This window comes from Mastigoproctus giganteus, chromosome 4 (assembly GCF_048544385.1).
Source record: "Mastigoproctus giganteus isolate SK-2022 chromosome 4, ASM4854438v1, whole genome shotgun sequence".
Taxonomy (NCBI): Eukaryota; Metazoa; Arthropoda; class Arachnida; order Uropygi; family Thelyphonidae; genus Mastigoproctus; species Mastigoproctus giganteus.
Genome location: NC_143578.1, coordinates 193,567,927 through 193,586,499, shown reverse-complemented (window position 1 = coordinate 193,586,499; position 18,573 = coordinate 193,567,927). Strand labels below are relative to the sequence as shown.

Here is an 18,573-nt window from a genome sequence, read left to right as displayed (position 1 = left end):
GCAGAGGGACAGAAGCAAATTATTATATAGATTATGGTGTGATAAGGGAGTTTCTGCCCAGATGAAATAAGGCTTCGTTCGTAAAATAATGTGCTATTCAATTTCATCATAGATGAAGCCTTTGAACCACGTGCAGTACAGTAATCTTTTATTGATGTTGGGAGACAAAAGGCCAACCAGAAAACTTATCCATATTCACAACTAAATATAAAAATGTTTTCGAATTGGTTTTTTTTGAACAATTAATAGATTACAACTTGAGTGATCCATGCTTATTTCTAACGAGTTTTGTGAGTTTCTTCAGTATAGTAGTCTAATTAATAAATAGTAGTCTAAATATATAAATCAGTATAGAGGGGACCGCTAGGTGGCGAAGGTCAGTGAGTTCTGAATTATGTGCTCCTAAAAAATATTCAAATATCTAAGTTAACCTGAAAGGATCATACGTGAATTGCATATTGACAGAGCTTATGAGAAGTGGAATCTGGATATAGTGTCTATTAATGGAATCCTAACAGGTAATATGTTTAATCTTAATTTTAAGCATTCATACTGCGGATAATACTTGAAATGAACGATTCAGTGCAGCGGAACGCAGCAATATTCTGCTTAAGGCAATAGGGTACTTAAGCTCTGGACAAGGTCAAGTGTGATAAGGTTAAGGATTATACCTCCCCCACTCCCACCTGCATACTTCATCTACTAGTCATTGAACGAAAGACGTGCGCTATCTTTTGGTGCTAAAGACTACCTGCGACGAAATTAATGAAATTCTGCCTCCCGTTTGCATTGCAGAATGACAGATTTCAGCGCATCAGCCGTGCCGCTTACTTGCTGTATAAGCCTGACGAAAGATGACTTTATAATTAAATGCGTTACTTGTCACAAAAACTATTGCAATAAGCGTGACTGTACTTCTGTCGATATTAAGAGATTGAACAAAACTAGAAAACGCGTTTGAATATGACGCTCGTAGGCAAAAAACAGAAAAAAATAATGAAGAATTACATAATGAAGTCATTTGTGAAGATTCTTGTGAAGAGCAGATTAACGACCTTGAACAAGCAACAAGAGTAACCTTCTCGCAGACTGACCCAGGAAATGCCATTTTGGGCCATCCTGAAGGATCAATTCTTGAAACCTTGGGATGCGATATTTGTCTATTTGTCCGGAAGACTGCGAGTACTCTGAAGGGTATTCCGCTAGACAAAGGAGCAATCACAGCCCGAATGAAACGCTGGAAGAGAACCGTAAACAATATGTCTCGCGTGCGGAATTAAAGGACATCCTTGCAGACTGTATCAGTCCCTTTTCGATGTGGGCTGCGGAATATGCTGAAAATCTGGCAAGCAATTTCATCCCTGTGCATAAAATGCTACAGGAACTGCAGGAAGAGAATTTTCTTCTCAAGGAACAAAACAATAGAATATTGCACACCCTTAAACGACTGGAGGAAAAGCTAGGATGCTTTGAATCCGTCCTCGTTGCATAAGGTGCCTAGGCGGCCCCCCGTAACCGACGAATCGTGCTATAAGAGGCAGAGCTACCCAAAGAAAAGAAGTGATATGCATGGACTGCACATGAGGATAGAAAGCATTGAAAAACACAAACAGAAGACAAGAAACGAATGGAATTCGGGGGGAAACACATCAGAAAGAATAGAAATCTGCAAGACAGCCAAATAATATGTGAATTTCAAGCCCAGCCACGAAATGTTTGTTTGCAGCAGGACCTCGCAAGCAATAGCACCAAACCCAGTGAAACTTTAGGGGCAGCACAAGGAAATGACTTCACACATTCCACTAGGAAAAGTAGAAACCAAAATAAAAAAGTCTCAGAAATATTAGGACAACAGGAATCCACTGAAACGATTGGGACATGCATGTGTCCCGAGAGTATGAGCGCCAGAGTTAACTCTTCCCCCTTGGATCATGTTCCTGCAAACCCACTCACCTATGCGCACATCGTTAAGCTACCTAAAAAAGCATAACACTTTTGAGGGTAGAAAAACCCGCCCATCCCAAAATTTCATTCCTGCTATGGCCGAGGATGTAAACCAGTTCATAGAGAAGGTATTAACATGTCTTGCTGTAACACACCCGAAACAAACAAACGGTTTTCTGAAATCTACAACATTACTTCCGTTGCAACCAGAGAGCAAATTTTTGTATCAAGGCTGGGGCCAACAACACAGCCCAGAAACATTAAAGCCATGTGTGAGGGCGAACATGGGATAACTGTGGAAGTAAAGCAAGTGAAAACACGACACCCAGCTTACTCCTCCTTTATAATCTCTTGTCCACCAGATAAAGCAACTCGCCTACAAGACGTAAGCACCTGGCCAGTAGGTACCTTAGTCAAGCCCACAGAGACAGATGGGCCAGATCACTGGCTAAAAATGATGCAGGGAATCAGGCTCAACAGCAATCAAAAGAACTATCCCCAGCTGGGGATGTGGAACATCACATCCACTTGTTTGCACAAAACGTGAGGAGCATCTCAAATAAGCTCCACACCTTACAAACGATGATGATGCAGGATGACCTAGATTTCATTTGCTTAATCGAAACCTGGTTGGGGAAGGGAAAACAGTTAGATCGGCTAACTGCGACAGCAAACTACAAATGTGTGGGAACCGGAAGAACGGATAGACGAGGAGGGGGAGTTATAATTTGCTATCAAAATAAATACCAGTCTATAAGAGAAAGAACAATCGATTCAAATAATTTTTAAGGGATTTGAGTTTCCTTTTTAAAAGAATATTTGAAAATACAATTGTGCATCATATACCTCTCACTTCAGCACACAAAGGAGACAAGAAATGAACTCTATGCGTGGCTTTCTGCAAATCTAAATCCATCAGTCGACACAATAATAACGGGAGATTTTAATATGCCTCTTCCAAAACACAGGGGAGGCCAAGAAAGAGCTGGATGTTACATTAGGTGCATTGCACTTAACGCAGCTATGCAGCAACTTGACCTGTTGTACCATAGTTCCTTAGACATAAGGCTAACACAAAACTTCATAAAATTTAAGTCGGACCACAATCCCATTGCAGTAGAAGTAGCACTGAAGATCCATAAATACATGCAGGGTAAGCACACGAACTGGGAAAAGCAAAGTAAGTATCTTTTCTCCGTGAAGTATATTAATGCAGAAGTCATTCTCAATCATCTAACTAGTTACAACTGGAATGACCTGCAAGAAAAGCCGGTAGACGAAGCTTTACCAAACAGCATTAGATGGAGCAGCAAAAGAAATTTGAATATCTGAGAGAACAAAAGAATGGTTCAACCCACAACTGAAAGCAAGTTTCCTCAGGAAGCAAAAACTGTATAGAAAATGGCAAAGAACGGGTCATCCCGCCGAGTGATTTGATTTGGTAGTTGTTGGCGCATCGGCTTCTGTGGCATATTGCACCTCCCAAGGTTTTTGCAGTACTTTGATCCAAGCCCGAGGCGGGAATCGAACCCGCGACCTTTGGGTTGCCGGGCAGGTACTTTACCCACTCGGCTAGCCCGGTCGGCTTCATCCCGCCGAGCACATTCGTTATAAGGAGAGAGCACGTTTCATCAAAACAAAAAGACAGGCACACTGCAATGTTGTTCATAACAAATTAAAACAAGCAAAAAGAATTACTAACAACAGAAATAGCACAGAGAATATGACTGAATGCATTTTTAAGGAATGGGCTAATAACACTTTTGGTAACCTTCCTAGACTGAATCAATTTGAGTCTACTGATAATAGGAACAAAATTTTGGACCTCCTGAAAGATTTAAACAAGCGAAACTATTCGACACGAGAGGAACCAACAAGACCTCCCTTGAATGAAATACAGATTACGAAAGAAAGCGTAATGAAAGCAATTAACGATCTGCCCAATAAGCCCACTGTTGGACCAGATAAATTTCCAATGTTCATCCTTAAAATAAGTAGCCCATTTATAATAGATCTATTATTACACGTCTATCAGGAAATCATCAAATCAGGAGAGTTCCCGAAAACTTGGAAAAATTACATTGTAATTCCAATACCAAAGAAATTTGGTATTGGAATTAAACAACCAAAATTGGCTAAGGATTACAGACCAATTTCTGTTAGTTGCAACCTATAGAAGGTATTTGAAAAAGCACTTCTTCCTACCATCAACCAACACTGCTTCAGCCATAGACCACCACATTTGCACTCAGTCATTTCGGGGAGATCAACAATAACAAACTTACTGGAAACCCTTTTTTCGCGTGCAGAAAGCACTAAATGAGAAGAAACAAATTTATATTATTTTTTTGGATATCTCTGCAGCCTACGACAACATTTCAATTCCAGCCCTCATTGGGATTTTTAGGAATTATTTTAATATGAGGAAATCTGTTAACTATAATAAGCAGCCTGCTAGAACAAAGAAAACTTACTGTTAAGCACCAAAAGCTACAATCTTGCCTTACCATCTCGCGAGGAGTGGCACAGGGGGGTGTCCTTTCGGCTACCCTCTTCGCGGTGGCCCTGGAGCCGTTTCTTGCACGGTATTACAATTTCATAACATATGCTGACGATGTAAAATTCTTCATCGCTTCCAAAGACCACGAATCAGCAGAAGTTATTTGCCAGATGGCGAATAACACATTCCGAGAATTTGAGAGCTATCTGGATTGGATCGGGCTCCGTATTAATGCAGAGAAGTCTGCCCAAATGCCCATAACTCAAAAACAGAATAAAAACGACATCATCTCGATCTCTGTGAACGGGTCTAGTGTGAAAAAAGTACACGCTCACCTGGAACCGGGGCTTAAGTGGGATGACAGACTCACCTTTGCTGAACACTTCGCCCATATGAAGACAAAAATATTCGCTGCTTTATGGGCTACTAGACAAGAACTGGTAGGAATTAGGGATCCTCAGCGAGCGACCAAGTACATTTTAATGTGTGTCCTGCCAATTGTAATGTACGCCTCTCAAGTCTGGTCCTCAGCTCCCGATTCACATTGTAAGTCCGTCCTTGGGATCGAGTACTGGTTCTTGCGATGGCTTAACAGAGTTGCTGGCCACCCTTTTACTATCTCAAGGGCCATTCTCTACTCAAACCTTAACATCACAACCTGGATGCAGCGGCCAATTAACAGGAACATACACACTCTCGCACAAATTCTCACAGGCAGAGTAGATGCTCCAGTCCTGGATAATATTCTAGTCAAACCGCGTGCCACTGCTAGACGTTGCGGAGAAGTAAATAATCCACTGCGTCCAGTCCTGAACAATCTTAGTAGCCTGCAAAGATTCTTCCCATCAAATAAATTTAACTCTCTGCACATACATGCTGAAAAACTCTGTGAGAATGCAACATACCGGAAAGAGATCTTTCAGAATTCTTACAGACTTACTGTAATATGAATCGGCTGCAAAGTGACAACTTCTAAAGAATTGAGTAAATGTGAAACTTTCCACTTTAAGAATACAGTAATAATAATTTGGTAAACTATTGACTGGCAAAATACTTTCCCTAACAGTTGTGTAAATATATATCGAATTGCTGAATTGTAAATATATGATTTGTATAATGTATGTATGTACACAATCATTAATGTGTAAATTAAATATAAAATGTTTATATAATATTTGGGGACGAGACTACGGGTTCAGTATATGGAACCCACTGCTCGTAGTATCTCGCACCCTGACATGTAATTTGCACCCTCCTGGCACTTTGCCGTCCCGGGGTGGTTTCCTTATGGGAATAAACTGATGATAATAATAATAATTACAATTTTATTTTTTAAATGTTTTTGAGTCTAAATAAAAGTATGCGCCCTGCTTACGTATTACTGTACGCTTAAAAAAAAAACATATAACGACGAGATAAAGGTGAAAATAACGGAATTAAGAATAATCAAATAGAGGAAATTAATTGGCGATACTTAAAAAGAGTTGTTTTCAGTACTAAGAGGCATTAAAGAGATAATTTCTAAAAGAGAAAATTTCGTTTTCGTGGAGAGTTAACAGAAATTCCTGTTATTCAAAGGGAAAGCCCGTGGCTATTATTTGCTTGATCAGTCAACTATAACCAGATTAAATTTTATATTAATGGGAAATTCTAAACCACTTCCTCGTGCGAGTGAAGTAATTGCTAGTAGTCAGGGGAAGAACACCCGTGCGCTCTGTGTTGCGTTGAAACAGAAGTCAAATTACGCAAATCAGTAATGCAATATTGGTATCCATTGTGAGAGGGATGCTGTTACCGAAATGCCTAATTTTGTCTCATGGTAGTAAACAGGACTTTAGTGCATCTTAATCCATTTATACTACATATTTTAGTATTCTCTGACAGCTAGGAACCAGTTTGTATTTACAATGTATGGGTTGAAAGAGGAAATACATTGATTTCTTTGAAGTCCACGATCCATATCCGGATCGCCAACGATTTTCACAGACTGCGAATGATATGAACGTAAGTCAATAATTTGTACATGATGTTAGAATTATATTTTTGTAATTTTCCTTAATTTCACGTGTAACATTTAAATAAAATCAATCATACATTATAGTGAATGCGCCTTTCTTCGTGTTCTGTAACAATATGTGTTCGGTAATAAAAGGAAATAAAAATATATTATTATAATAAGTGACTCCTGATTTAGTGTAGCGGTAAAACGTCAGATGTAGAATCGATAAAAGGAGAGCATGACAATGTTTCTGGTTCTGTTTTAGAATCCAGAAATGTTGGTAATTTGAATTCTATTGGGAGGCCTGTACTTGTTTGACAATAAACTAAATTAAAATTTAGTCACGTGGAAAAGTACAATTCTTTAATTAATAAAAAGAAGAAGTTAATACGCAGTCGTTTATTCAATTGTTTTCAAATCCATCGAAATTGAATAAATTGGAATACTATGGGACTAATTAGCCACCTGTTCAATGAAATTATAATTTTTGAAGCATTATCATACCAAAAAAAATGTTAACAATGTTGAACGTTTTTGAGGGATTAGCGATATCCCAGTTTGCTGACGATTTAGGTAAACAAAAACTAATTTGATTCTTGTCGGAATCAAAGACCAGCTCGTTTTATATCTATAATGCCAAATTCACTTTGCAAAACAACTGTTTATTCTTTTAAAACAGTTTAAATTGCTTTAATATTAATTATAAAATGATAACGTCAAATTTATTCTTTAAACTGTGAGGAGCAAAGGGACGTAAATATCAGGTTTTGTCTACAGAGTAAAACGCCTGGGTATTTGGCCCTCGAAGTGGCGACTAACATCAGCCACATGTGCGGAGCATCCTACCTCCTCGTATTGTCGGCTGGGCAGGTTAGCCTGGCGAAAGTGATGCACGCTTGTTCTCTCTGTCGGGGCTCCCAACCCTGACAGGGTGTATCTTGAGCAGCCCAGAGCGATTCAAGTCCACCACCTGGGATTCCTGTCACCACTAGCCGGGATGATAAGCCTTCCAGACCGTCTGTCACTGGTAAAGCCTGGGCTGCAGTTTTTGTGCTAGTTTTTCCACCAAATCAGGTCGCGGTCTTCATGTGAAGACAGCCCATCCTATAGAAACAAATGGAGCTATCGACACGCACCGAGTCAAAGCGCGATGGTCCGAAGAACTGTTATTACTTGCACAAGCCGACGAGGCTGATCTAATTGAAACCACTGTTCGGAACATCGATCTGCAAAACCTTTTCCCTAATCGGACGGTGGAAACAATTAAAGGTAGAAGGAGGATGGCATCTTATCTGGAGGTACTGAATCGTATTTCGCAAGAGGAGGCCACTCCGAGGGAGCCCCCGCAGCAGTCAAGTCCTGAGTCTATTCCTGTGGAAGCGGTGGGCGCCTCTCCTTATGACGCGCCCTATCCAGATTCAAGTGTCTACCGATCTCCTGAGTCTACAGTATCTGTTTATCATCCATCTAAAGTGGATACCTGGGAAAGGAGAGTGTGCCTATAACATTGAAAAAGGAAGCCCTGCATGATCGGATCCTTGGATCTTAGCGGAGTTGCCAGAGGAGACTTTTAATCATAGGATTCTGAAGAATTTACTTGCTGAGGATATTGATGACAGACTGGATATGGAGGAGGTAGACTGTTTCATCAACATGAATATTACAGTTTCAGAAGTTACAATTCGTCGTCCACGTCCAGCTCTTAGAAGAGAGCAACCGATGAGGAGATACGAGGAAGTAGGAGGAAGAAGAGGAAGCGGGAATATGCCCAGACTCAGAAGCTCTTCTACAAGAATCGGAAAAGGTGTGCTGATAACATCTTAGATCCTGCCACCACTTCAGAGAATACAGTTGGTTTCCAAGATTTTGTGAAGTTCTGGACGGATATTTTCTGTGGAGATCCCATTAAAGATCCGCATGAGTCTACTGCAGAACATCATGAGGAAGATGATGAGTTATAGAAGTCAATATATAGTCCAATCAGTATACCGGAATTAAATGCAGCTTTTCCAGCAAATACAATAAGCCCTGGTCCTGAATGTTCCTCCGCTCTTTTTGAGGAATATTCCCTCCAAGTTTCTTATATATTTATTTCGCATCTTCCTCTGGATCGACTGTGTTCCTACACTGGTGTGCAAAATTTCAGGACCAGTCAGGTTTTCACCTTTAGCTTCTCGTAGGAGTGGCCTGGAAATGGGAAAGCATTCCAAAGTAACCTCGTGAGGTACAGAAATGATGAAGGAAACAACACCGACACAAAAACGGAAACAAAACGGTATAGAGGGACTTCATTCAAAAATGACAACATAGCACTGGCTGCCATGATACAGATGCATCACTGACAAAGATGGAACAAAGGGAAGAGGTGGTCCTCAGTAGGAGATATGGCTACCCCTAATGTCGATGCAGGCTTTGCACCGCCTGGTCATACTTAGAACAATGTTGTTGATAAGTCCTTGCGGTAACATCGTCCATTCCTCTGTCAGCGCCATCTTCAGCTGGTGAACATTTTCTGGTGGGTGTTGACGAGCCGCTAGGCGTCTCCCCAGAGCGTCCCATATGTGTTCGATGGGATTTAGATCGTCGGAAACGGGCAGACCAATCGATACGAACAATGCCCTCACTTTCCAAAAGCATATCACAGCTGCAGTGCGATGGAGTCTGGCATTATCATCCATAAATACAAACTCGGAGCCAATGGCACCTCGGAACAGACGCACACGGGGAAGGATTACCTCAGTACAGTAGCGTGCACCGGTTACAGTACCGCCTTCCAGTATCTGGAGTTGTGTACGTCCATCCAAGATAACGCCTCCCCAGACTAGAAAACCTCGACCGCCATATCGATTCCTTTAAATGATGTTTGCGGGGTGATAACGTGTGCCAACCTCTCGCCAGATTATCTGACATGCAGAATCACTGCTGAGACTGAATCTATTCTCATCAGTAAAGAGTACCTTAAGTAAAGATTTTGTGGTTGTGACCTTTAGGAATAGTGTTGGTCCTTAAGTTTTGCACACCAGTGTAGTTCCTTATATAGAGCTTATACCATATCTGTGCCCAAAAAGGAGATGTCAACAAATTCAATAGATTTTCGTCCGATAATGGACAGAACTTATTACGAACATTTCATAAGATCCTTGCCAAGAGAATCATGAAAGTAGTAAAGATTGATCTTCGACAGAGAGCAGTTTTACCTTTGGATGGAGTTGTTGACAATGTCTTTCTTTTGCAGGCAATGATTCATCATTCTCGAAGTCACCTGAAACGTCTGCACTTAGCCTCCATCGACTTGCAAAAAGCCTTCCATAACATCTCGTTTCATGCAATAATTGAGGCCTTAGTGAAGAAGTTTCCGAGGTCTTTTATAGGATATATTAGAAGGATGCATTTAAATTGTGCTACCACTTTGAGGTTTTTCGGCGAATCCAGAGACCCTTTGTCCCCCTTGCTATTTAACCTTGTTCTTGACCTTCTATTTGTGGAGTTACCTAGACATGTAGGGCATGAAATTAATACTAGTAAGATAAACTCTATGGCATTCGCTGATGACCTCATCCTGGTGGCTAGTACGTCCATCGGTATGCAACGCATGTTGGATAGAGCATATCAATTCTTCAATAGGAGAGGGCTTATAGTAAATATGCCCAAGTATTGGACACTCTCTCTTATACCATCAGGAAAGGAGAAGAAAATGATAGTTGAGGGCTATAGCTTCTTAAGAGGCAATGAGGGGTTACCAACTGGTGTTGTAGGCATGTCTTGGAAATATCTAGGGATATAATTCACTCCTTCTGGAAAGGCTTTGGTCAGTGCTTCCCTGGATGACCTGCTGGTGAGGCTTCGTAAAGCTCCATTCAAGTCCCAGCAGAGGCTGTTTATCCTCCGCACTTATTTATTGCCCAGATTCTATCATCAACTAGTGCTTGGTAGGATAACAGCTTCCAGGTGAGGCTGGCTGTAAAGCAATGGCTTCACCTTCCGAAGGATGTAGTGACTGCTTACTTCTATGCTGACATTATAGAGGGGGGATTAGGTATATCACCATTACGTTGGACCATCCCCCTTCTGAAAACAGAGCGTATTGAGGGGCTGCAGCACCCTCCTTCAATTTTGATTAGATCATTAGCTACTCCAGCTGTTCTGAGAGAGTTAAATAGTGCAATTAAATTGCTATTAGATGGCAGGGCTAGGCTTGATTCCAAGGGGCTTGTGAAGGGGTGGTGGAGCAGTCTCACACTCATCCTTTTTTGGTTGTGCCCAGTGCCGGATTAAGGCACGAGCTAGCAGGGCTCTTGCCCAGGGAGCATTTTTTAAGGGGCGCCAAATTTTACAAATCATGAAAAAAATATATATATATCCTTAGCAAAGGGGGCGCCGAAAAATCTTTCTGCCCGGGGCGTGAAAATACCTTGGTCCGGCACTGGAACTTGTGCCTTAAAGGAATCAGCAAAAGTACGCTCCCAGCATCGGTAGGTGGGAGACGGGTCCAGACTTTTATCCGGCCATGCTTATATAGATTCAGTAAGAACAAGAATCAATGCTCTTCCAACCATCTCTAGAACATAAAGGAGAAGTAGCTGGGAGAAAAATTGCAGGGCTGGATGTCTGGTAACCGAGTCTCTTGCCCACATTGCTCAAAAGTGTCATAGGACACATGGCACACATGGCACTCAAAAGTGTCATAGGACACATGGCATTCGTATCAAACGCCATGATGCTGTGGTTAGCATTGTAGAGAATAGGCTAAGCCAGAAAGGATGGATGGTTCTTAAGAAGCCACGTTATAACACCCAAGCAGTCCGAAAACCGGACCCTCTTTGTGTTAGGGATGGCGCCCTGTTCCTTCTGGACGCATAGATTGTTGGATCCCGCTATAACTTAGAAGCTTGTAACCGGTTGAAGTCTAGATATTATGATAGTAATAGCAGTTTGAAACAGTTGATTGAATAGCAACCTGGAATTAAACCGATTGTGTCCACTATAACTTTGTCTTATAGAGGGGTTTGGTGCAAAATATCAGCAGCCCTTTTAAGATCTTTTGGGCTGACTGCATCAGACCTGAAGGTCAAAATCAGTCTCGGCTGATGATCTGAAGGTTGGGAGCATTGTTAACAATAAAATAAAAAAAAGACCAGGGCCGGACTGGCAGCTTTCAAGAACGGCGACTCCCAACAATTTTAGCCTCATCTGAATCACTCATCATGTCATGACTATTAACGTTCTAAGTTTGACCTGTTTGAGTCAATGACCTAAATTTGCTGTTGGCTCCGGCGGCGATTGCCGCTCCGTAGCCTGAAAGAGGGTTATGATACTTCAAAATTATTTGGATCAGTTATAGATATGGTTCAGAAAATGATAACTATGATTAAAATCTCAACTCGCTGTACGACTTCGACAAAAGGGGAAGTCACCCGAAGATTCATACCGGATAATCAACTAGTGTTTCCCAAAAGCCCAAACTGGTTTTCACCGGGACTGCTGACATCTTACATACTCACGGGACACGGCGCAATAAGAGCAAAACTCTCCAGTTTCGGTTTCAGTGACACCCCTCTCTGTCACTGTGGACAGCCAGAGATGTTGGAGCACCTCATGCACCACTGCCAACTATACGAAGACCTCCACTGCCTCTTAATAACCAAAATACGTTTCTCGCCAATAAACCAAGAACAATATCTCTTGGAGAGCGAAGACAATTATAAAGCCTTAACGCAGTTTGCGCAGGATCTTTTTACTAGAAGAAAGACATACCCACAACCTTAGCAGGAATTTTCCTACAAACCAACCACTCATCATCCAGAATAAAGGATGCGTCAACCAAAAGAAAACTTAACAGCTACAATCTGAAGAACAATTTATCATTAACTTAATCTGGAACTGACCACTGGCTTAAACTGGAGTCATTATTTGGACTTGACCACTCGCACGGACGGACGGGACAACATGTCCCAGGAATGCCATAGGACGACCCGACAATGACATTGTGCAGTTTGCTGCCGAAACGTCATTCCGAACCGGGTACCCTCACTAGGTTCACTTTTCATCTCTTCCCTTGGCAAGGGGATGGTTACTCTGTAACCCCCCCTGCCACCCCGTATCTTCACCTGGTGAGGCATGGGCCTGCTCCACCGACTTTTGGGCGCCTCCGTAGCCAGGTGGGAAGGAGCAGCAGTGCGTAGCACACGCTTCTTGATTAGAGCGGGGTTCGAGCCCGTCACCACCAAATACGGAGAATGCGGAAAGGTCAGGGAATGACCACCGCATATCCTGGAGCAATATGGCCTTAGTTGCTAATGCTCCTAAAAACCAAATAACAAACAAACAAACAAACCACCGACTTTTGGGGTTATCTTCACTACTGACCCCATATTTCTGTGTTTCACCCCCAAGTCTTCAGTCTCCCTTCTCTCTCTAGCTATCTTGCGACTAGCGTTTGACCCGTTTCAAAACTACGCAAGTCCCACACTCAAAAAAAAAAAAAAAAAATTTAACTCCACCCCGCATAACTTATATCTCTTTCGGCCAGACCTAATTTCTAGCGTTTCTCCCCCCCCCGCTTTTTTTTTTTTAAAGGTCCTAGCCACTGAAAATCTCAGGAAATTAGGTGGCAGGACCTGCCAGAGTAAATAGTAAATCTCTAAAATACTGGTGTACCTGGTCTGCCTCCACGAGGTTTAGTGTGGGCAACGGTGGGTCTCATTAGGGACCCAACGGCTAAAAGACCAGATGAACAACGGTACAAAACATTACACACCACAATATCCATACACTTTTAAACCTCTGGCCTTTACAGTGTTCTGTATCACACCACAATGTATACTACGCGGAGATGGGGGGGTGAGAAACCCCTGGTGCCGTTAGACCCTAAACACACTATACACTATGATTAAAATCTCTAAATGTGACGATCTTTCGTAAAGTCTTTCGTACTAAATGTTACGGTCTTTTAGCCAGATAACGTTACTATCTGTATCCTTTGTTGTTATACTGCAGTGGTCACCATGTGGTTGACAACAGGGGCATAGAGAGGCACCGATATAACGCGGTGGCTACGCTCATATCTGGCTTTTGACTGGGGTGGGTGCCCCCACTAGTGCAAACCTGGGCTGAAAGTGCCCCAACTTTTAGTGACAACAAAGGTGTTTTTTTTTTTAAACAATAAAACTGAGTTCAGTGACTTACCCCCCCCCCCTTCTCCACCAACTTTCGTTGGAAGAAGACGCGATTAATTTCTATTGCTCCTACACGAAAATGAATATTACCATTGTGTTTATCGCCCCATAAAACCTTAAAAGAAATTAGCCCCGTCCCTCAGAGGGCATTTTAGCACTTGGCTGGCTGTCCTCCCCCCCACATGATGTGGGAGAGGAGCCCAAAATTCGCTGAAGGACTTTTCAGCCTCAAATTCACATACAGAACACTGACCTGGGAGAGGTTCGGAGTCAGGCATTCGCAGACGACCTTGTCCTGATGGTGGAAGCCGACTCAAGGGCCCAACTAGAAGTTCTAGCAAACAACGCCCTAATGATCCTTCAAAACTGGACCACCGCCAGTCATCTACAGATCTCACCTGAGAAAACTACATCCATCCAACTCAAAGGAACACTGAATATTAGAAGACCACCACAGATCAAAATAAATGGAACAACTGTACAGCTGGCTACACAGATATCTGGCTACGAGATATCAAAAAAATAAAAAAGAAAAACTATTATATTTAGGTCACCCGAATAATTAAATTCATCTGCCGTGTTGTGTCTTATGTCTGTTAATTGCTTGTGTTCTATGGTCGATTTGTCTGTTTGCTGGACGAAAAACCCCAGTTTCTGGGAAAAAAACCTTGCTATCTACGCCTGAGACCGACTAACTCAGCCACGGAGTGAAAAAGCCCATTAAAGTTCCTCGCGTCATCGACGGGATTCGAACCCGGGCCTTTTCCAGTTGGTGTGGGGAGGACGGTGACGATACCACTGTGCTACCGCGCAGACACAGATGAGATACCTCGGTAATACTCGACAACAACCCCTCTCCTTCTAACAGCATCTGAAACACTTAAGAATTAAAATCAGAAGATACACAGCTCTGGTCGCCAGAATTTCCAGGCAACCTCTCTTATTGAGTTATCTCTCCCTATACTACAAAGCAACCTTCCTACCAATGATTTGCTACGCGGCCGTAATCTGGTACCATAAAACAACGATGGCAGTAAACAAAAGAATCCTGGACTCAATCCAAAGAATAATACTCCTAGCAATGATCCGAATATGTAACACTGTCAGCATGCAGGACGCAGCCTGCTCTATCACTTGTCAAAAGGAGTTTCAACGACATTCATGGGTTTCAAAACGGTACCGGCAAACGGCAAGACAGCAGAAAAGAATCGACTGGCGATTCATCTGAAACAGGAATGGCAAAACCGTTGGACAAAGTCAACCAAAGGAGAGATAAAGCGAAAGTTCCTACCCAATGTCGACAAATTCTATCCGACATCACCACCCTGGTTCCAACCAAGACTATACTCAACATATTTTCTAACGGGCCATGGACCCTTCAACGAAAAACTTGTAGCACTCAGACTGATTGAGGACCCCACAATGTTCAAGTGTGGAAAGAGAGACACGGCATCACCTGATGTACCAATACCCAAATTATGAGTACCTGCGCAGGAACTTCATCACACAGCTTGCTTACATACTCCAGGCCCAGGAAAACCAACTCCTGGACTCCTATGATGAGTACAAGATCTTCACAAAGTATGCTCAAGACCTCAACATGAGAAGAAGAGCTGCAACAGTAAGAAGAAATACACAACAATGAAAAGAAAACCCAATGCCGTATTCCAAGGAAGTGGACCTATCATAATAGTGGACATGACACCTCCTGAATGTGACCGACAACCCAGATGACACCAAGCACAAGAACGAGACCATCGCCTGAAGTATGACATTCGACCTGACGTGACAACCACAAGATTCAGACCAACTATCAACGTAGGACAATGAACCTTGGTGACAACGCGCCAATGGGCGATCCGAACCAGGCCCTAGCCTGGCTCACTTTATTTCACACTCCTTGGCGGGGGGATACAACTGTCCCCCCTCCCTGCTGCTCCTCTTTTCTCCTGGTGAGGCATGGGCATGCTTTACTGACCACCTAGGGGCATCTTCTCTGTCGTCCCCATACTTTTGTCTTTTCCCCTAGCCTTCAGTCTCCTCCCCCTACTTTTGTCTTTTCCCCTAGCCTTCAGTCTCCTTCCCCTACTCTATCTATACACCAGCATACGTCCCACACGTCTAAATTTAATCACGCAAAACTGAACCACGATCAACGATATTTGGCTTTCCAATTCTAGAGTTTCCTCTTTTTTTTTTTTTTTTTTTTTTACATAGGCCCTAGCCACTGAAATCTCAGGAAACTAGGTGGCAGGGCCTGCCAGAGTAAAATATATAGAGCTACTGGGTACCTGGTCTGCCTCCACGAGGCCAAGTGTGGGCAACGTTGGGTCCCATCAGGGACCCAGCGGCTAAATGTCCAGAAGAACAACGTACACAATATATACATGATCCATACACTTTGGGGGGAACCCCTGGTGCCGTTTGATACTTTGCACTTTACTATATAAGGCAAAACCGAATCTCATGGCGTTTACCTTCGGGAAGCGTGTTGTGGAACAACAGAATTAAATTCTAACCCCTCCACCAATTAAGCCAAGGAGGGAAGTTTAGCAGGTGAAATTAGATTGGAATATTTCGCTCATGGGAATTTTTTTAAAAATTTAACGTTTTCAATATCATAACAAGAAACAGTTTTAATCTGTTAAAAGATGAGAAGAAAGAATTTTAAAAAATATTGTTTAACTCGATGCCGTATAGCACTCATTTAAAATGTCTAAATTTGTTCTTTACGAAACTGATTTATAGTCATCTGTAGAAACTGTAGTTTTGTTTTGACATAACACTCCCAAGCAGTTGGCATTAAATACTTGGTCTGGTTATCAAAACTAACCATTATTAAACAGAAAAAAAGTTCATGATTACTACGTCCAGCTGTTGGTTAAATCGACAGGTTAGTTGGACTCCAGCATTAGACATTGCCAGACGCTGTCATCACCTTGTTCCTGAGGCAAGGAAACGATAGCCAAAACACACGTACAGCGACCTGCGAAGACAAAATGATCGATATCATATCGTCATGGCAACGGCTTACGGCTCACCCTTTTCTTTCCGTCACAGCTAGCCTTTTAAGTGCTTGATGTACATCAGAAAACCTGTGCAGAAAGGCATGCTGCCAGGTGTGACATTTTAGCGGTAAAAGATGAAACAAAGTGACCCGACCATTGAGGGAAGAAGGGGAAATCGATGGCAAATGGTTAATCCAGGGAAAAAAATGTGTGTGGGGGGGGAATCAGCTAGCGGGATGCATCGTTTGAAATTTTATGACATAATTATAAGCGGTCAGTGATCAAATAAATACCCTCACTGTTTATGATATAAGAAATAGGCTTAATTTGCAGACAATCCAAGCTTATTGAAACCTGCCACACCCACTATAATTATCAGTGGAATCTTCAACTCCATTAAAGTAGCGACTACAGTTATTTCGAAATCGGAAGCTGCAGGTTACGCCGTGTCCAATTAATGCATTTGATATGGTCATATTGAATAGATATTTGATTTCAACATGCCATTCCTTATCTAGATAAGTGGATAACTTTCCGTCATAAACCTAAGAGGGACAGAAAAGAGATTAATGATGAAAGTAGCATTCAGATAGTCGTGAATTAACTCATATAACAAACTTTTATACCATATGAACATTAGATTTTTGTTGTTACTAGTTCTTTTGAGCAGGGGTTTTTTTTTTTTTTTTTGTGGAAACAAATTGAATGCTTGAGAAAGGCACACTTCATTTAAAGTAATTTGGGAAACATACGGAAGCAAGAGAATCAAATCAAGATTAATATGAAAAGAACTGAGAAGAAAAAAAAAAGAAAAAAACAATGTCAATTAATGGTGAAAAACGCGCAAACATTATTAAACAGCAACTTACACGCACTTGTAAATGATATAAAGAAAGTCAAAGCTCACCTTTCTTGGGCAGATTGTTGATGATAGAACTAAGACGTGTGAGGCTGGCCTGCCTGATAAGTTCAGCCATGGCAGCGGTCAGGCTGGTTCGTGGCGACGCTCCTTGGCATCCATGACGCGAATGAAAGGATCGTGATAAATACACCGTGAATTGACCTGAAAATTCAAGCAGAAGGTTAAGTTCCCTGCAAGGTCGGCAACTGATCACACTTCATGTACAACAAAGTAACCCGTTAGACATGGAGAGTCTAAGCCTGCACTGCATGCACGCGCTGCAGTAAAGTCTACTGCGTCGTTTGTTTGGGCTCAGGAGTTGCGTCACATCCGCTACCGAATCAAGGAAATTGGTGCGCTCTTTTAACGAAACTGAACCTGCACAGCTGTGCGAAAGAAGATTACGGTGAGTGGATGTCGCAGACATCAGAAAGATAACTCGCTGCAGTCTTCCATTCACTCGGAATCCAGTGTTTGCATTTGGCTGACCATACCCGTTGGATGCTGGACTATTGCTGAATGTAACGGCAAACTAAATAACAAAAACCTTTTTTGATCACGTGACTAAACACACCACTGCTGCCCTTGAAAGCAATCTTTATTTATATTTCAAGGGCGCTATCAAGAGGAGAAACCCCCCACACAGGATGTGCGTGTGTGCAGTTGCCTACTATGCATTCCGAGATAGTTCGTTTGTTAAAAAATGAAAACCTGACTACCCACTGGAAAAATTTCACTACTGGCATTCATACAGCCCCGCATCAATGCCCTTGGTATAAAGTGGTGTAATCTTCACTGGATAAAAGAACTGGTTAACTTGTAGGAGAAAAGTTGTTATAAGCGGCTACCGTTCTGAATGAACCAGGATCACGAGCACAGTTCCATAAGATTAAGTAGTTGGTCCTCACTAGCAAGTTTATCTATGATACAAAGATTTGGAGGGTAGTTAACAACAGTAACAAGGGTTTGTCTTCAAAATGACCTAGATAAATTGTTCAGATGGTGCGAAAAATGGCATTTAAAATAAGTCTGGTAAATGGAAGGTT

The 18,573-nt window shown here is 42.1% G+C and overlaps 1 protein-coding gene across 2 annotated transcripts in view; it reads right to left on the bottom strand.

Annotated features, from left to right (window-relative positions):
- Positions 1-17,815, bottom strand: part of LOC150087293 (serine/threonine-protein phosphatase 2A 55 kDa regulatory subunit B beta isoform-like) — a 217,783-nt gene extending 199,968 nt beyond the window's left edge. For both annotated transcript variants that reach the window (XR_016546876.1, XM_090371959.1), the window contains exon 1: positions 17,534-17,815. Coding sequence is in view for 1 of the 2 variants with exons in the window: in XM_090371959.1 (XP_090228085.1) it covers positions 17,534-17,603 (70 nt within the window). In the remaining variant the exon portion in view is untranslated. The remainder of the gene's footprint in view (positions 1-17,533) is intronic.
- Positions 17,816-18,573: the final 758 nt, after the last annotated feature.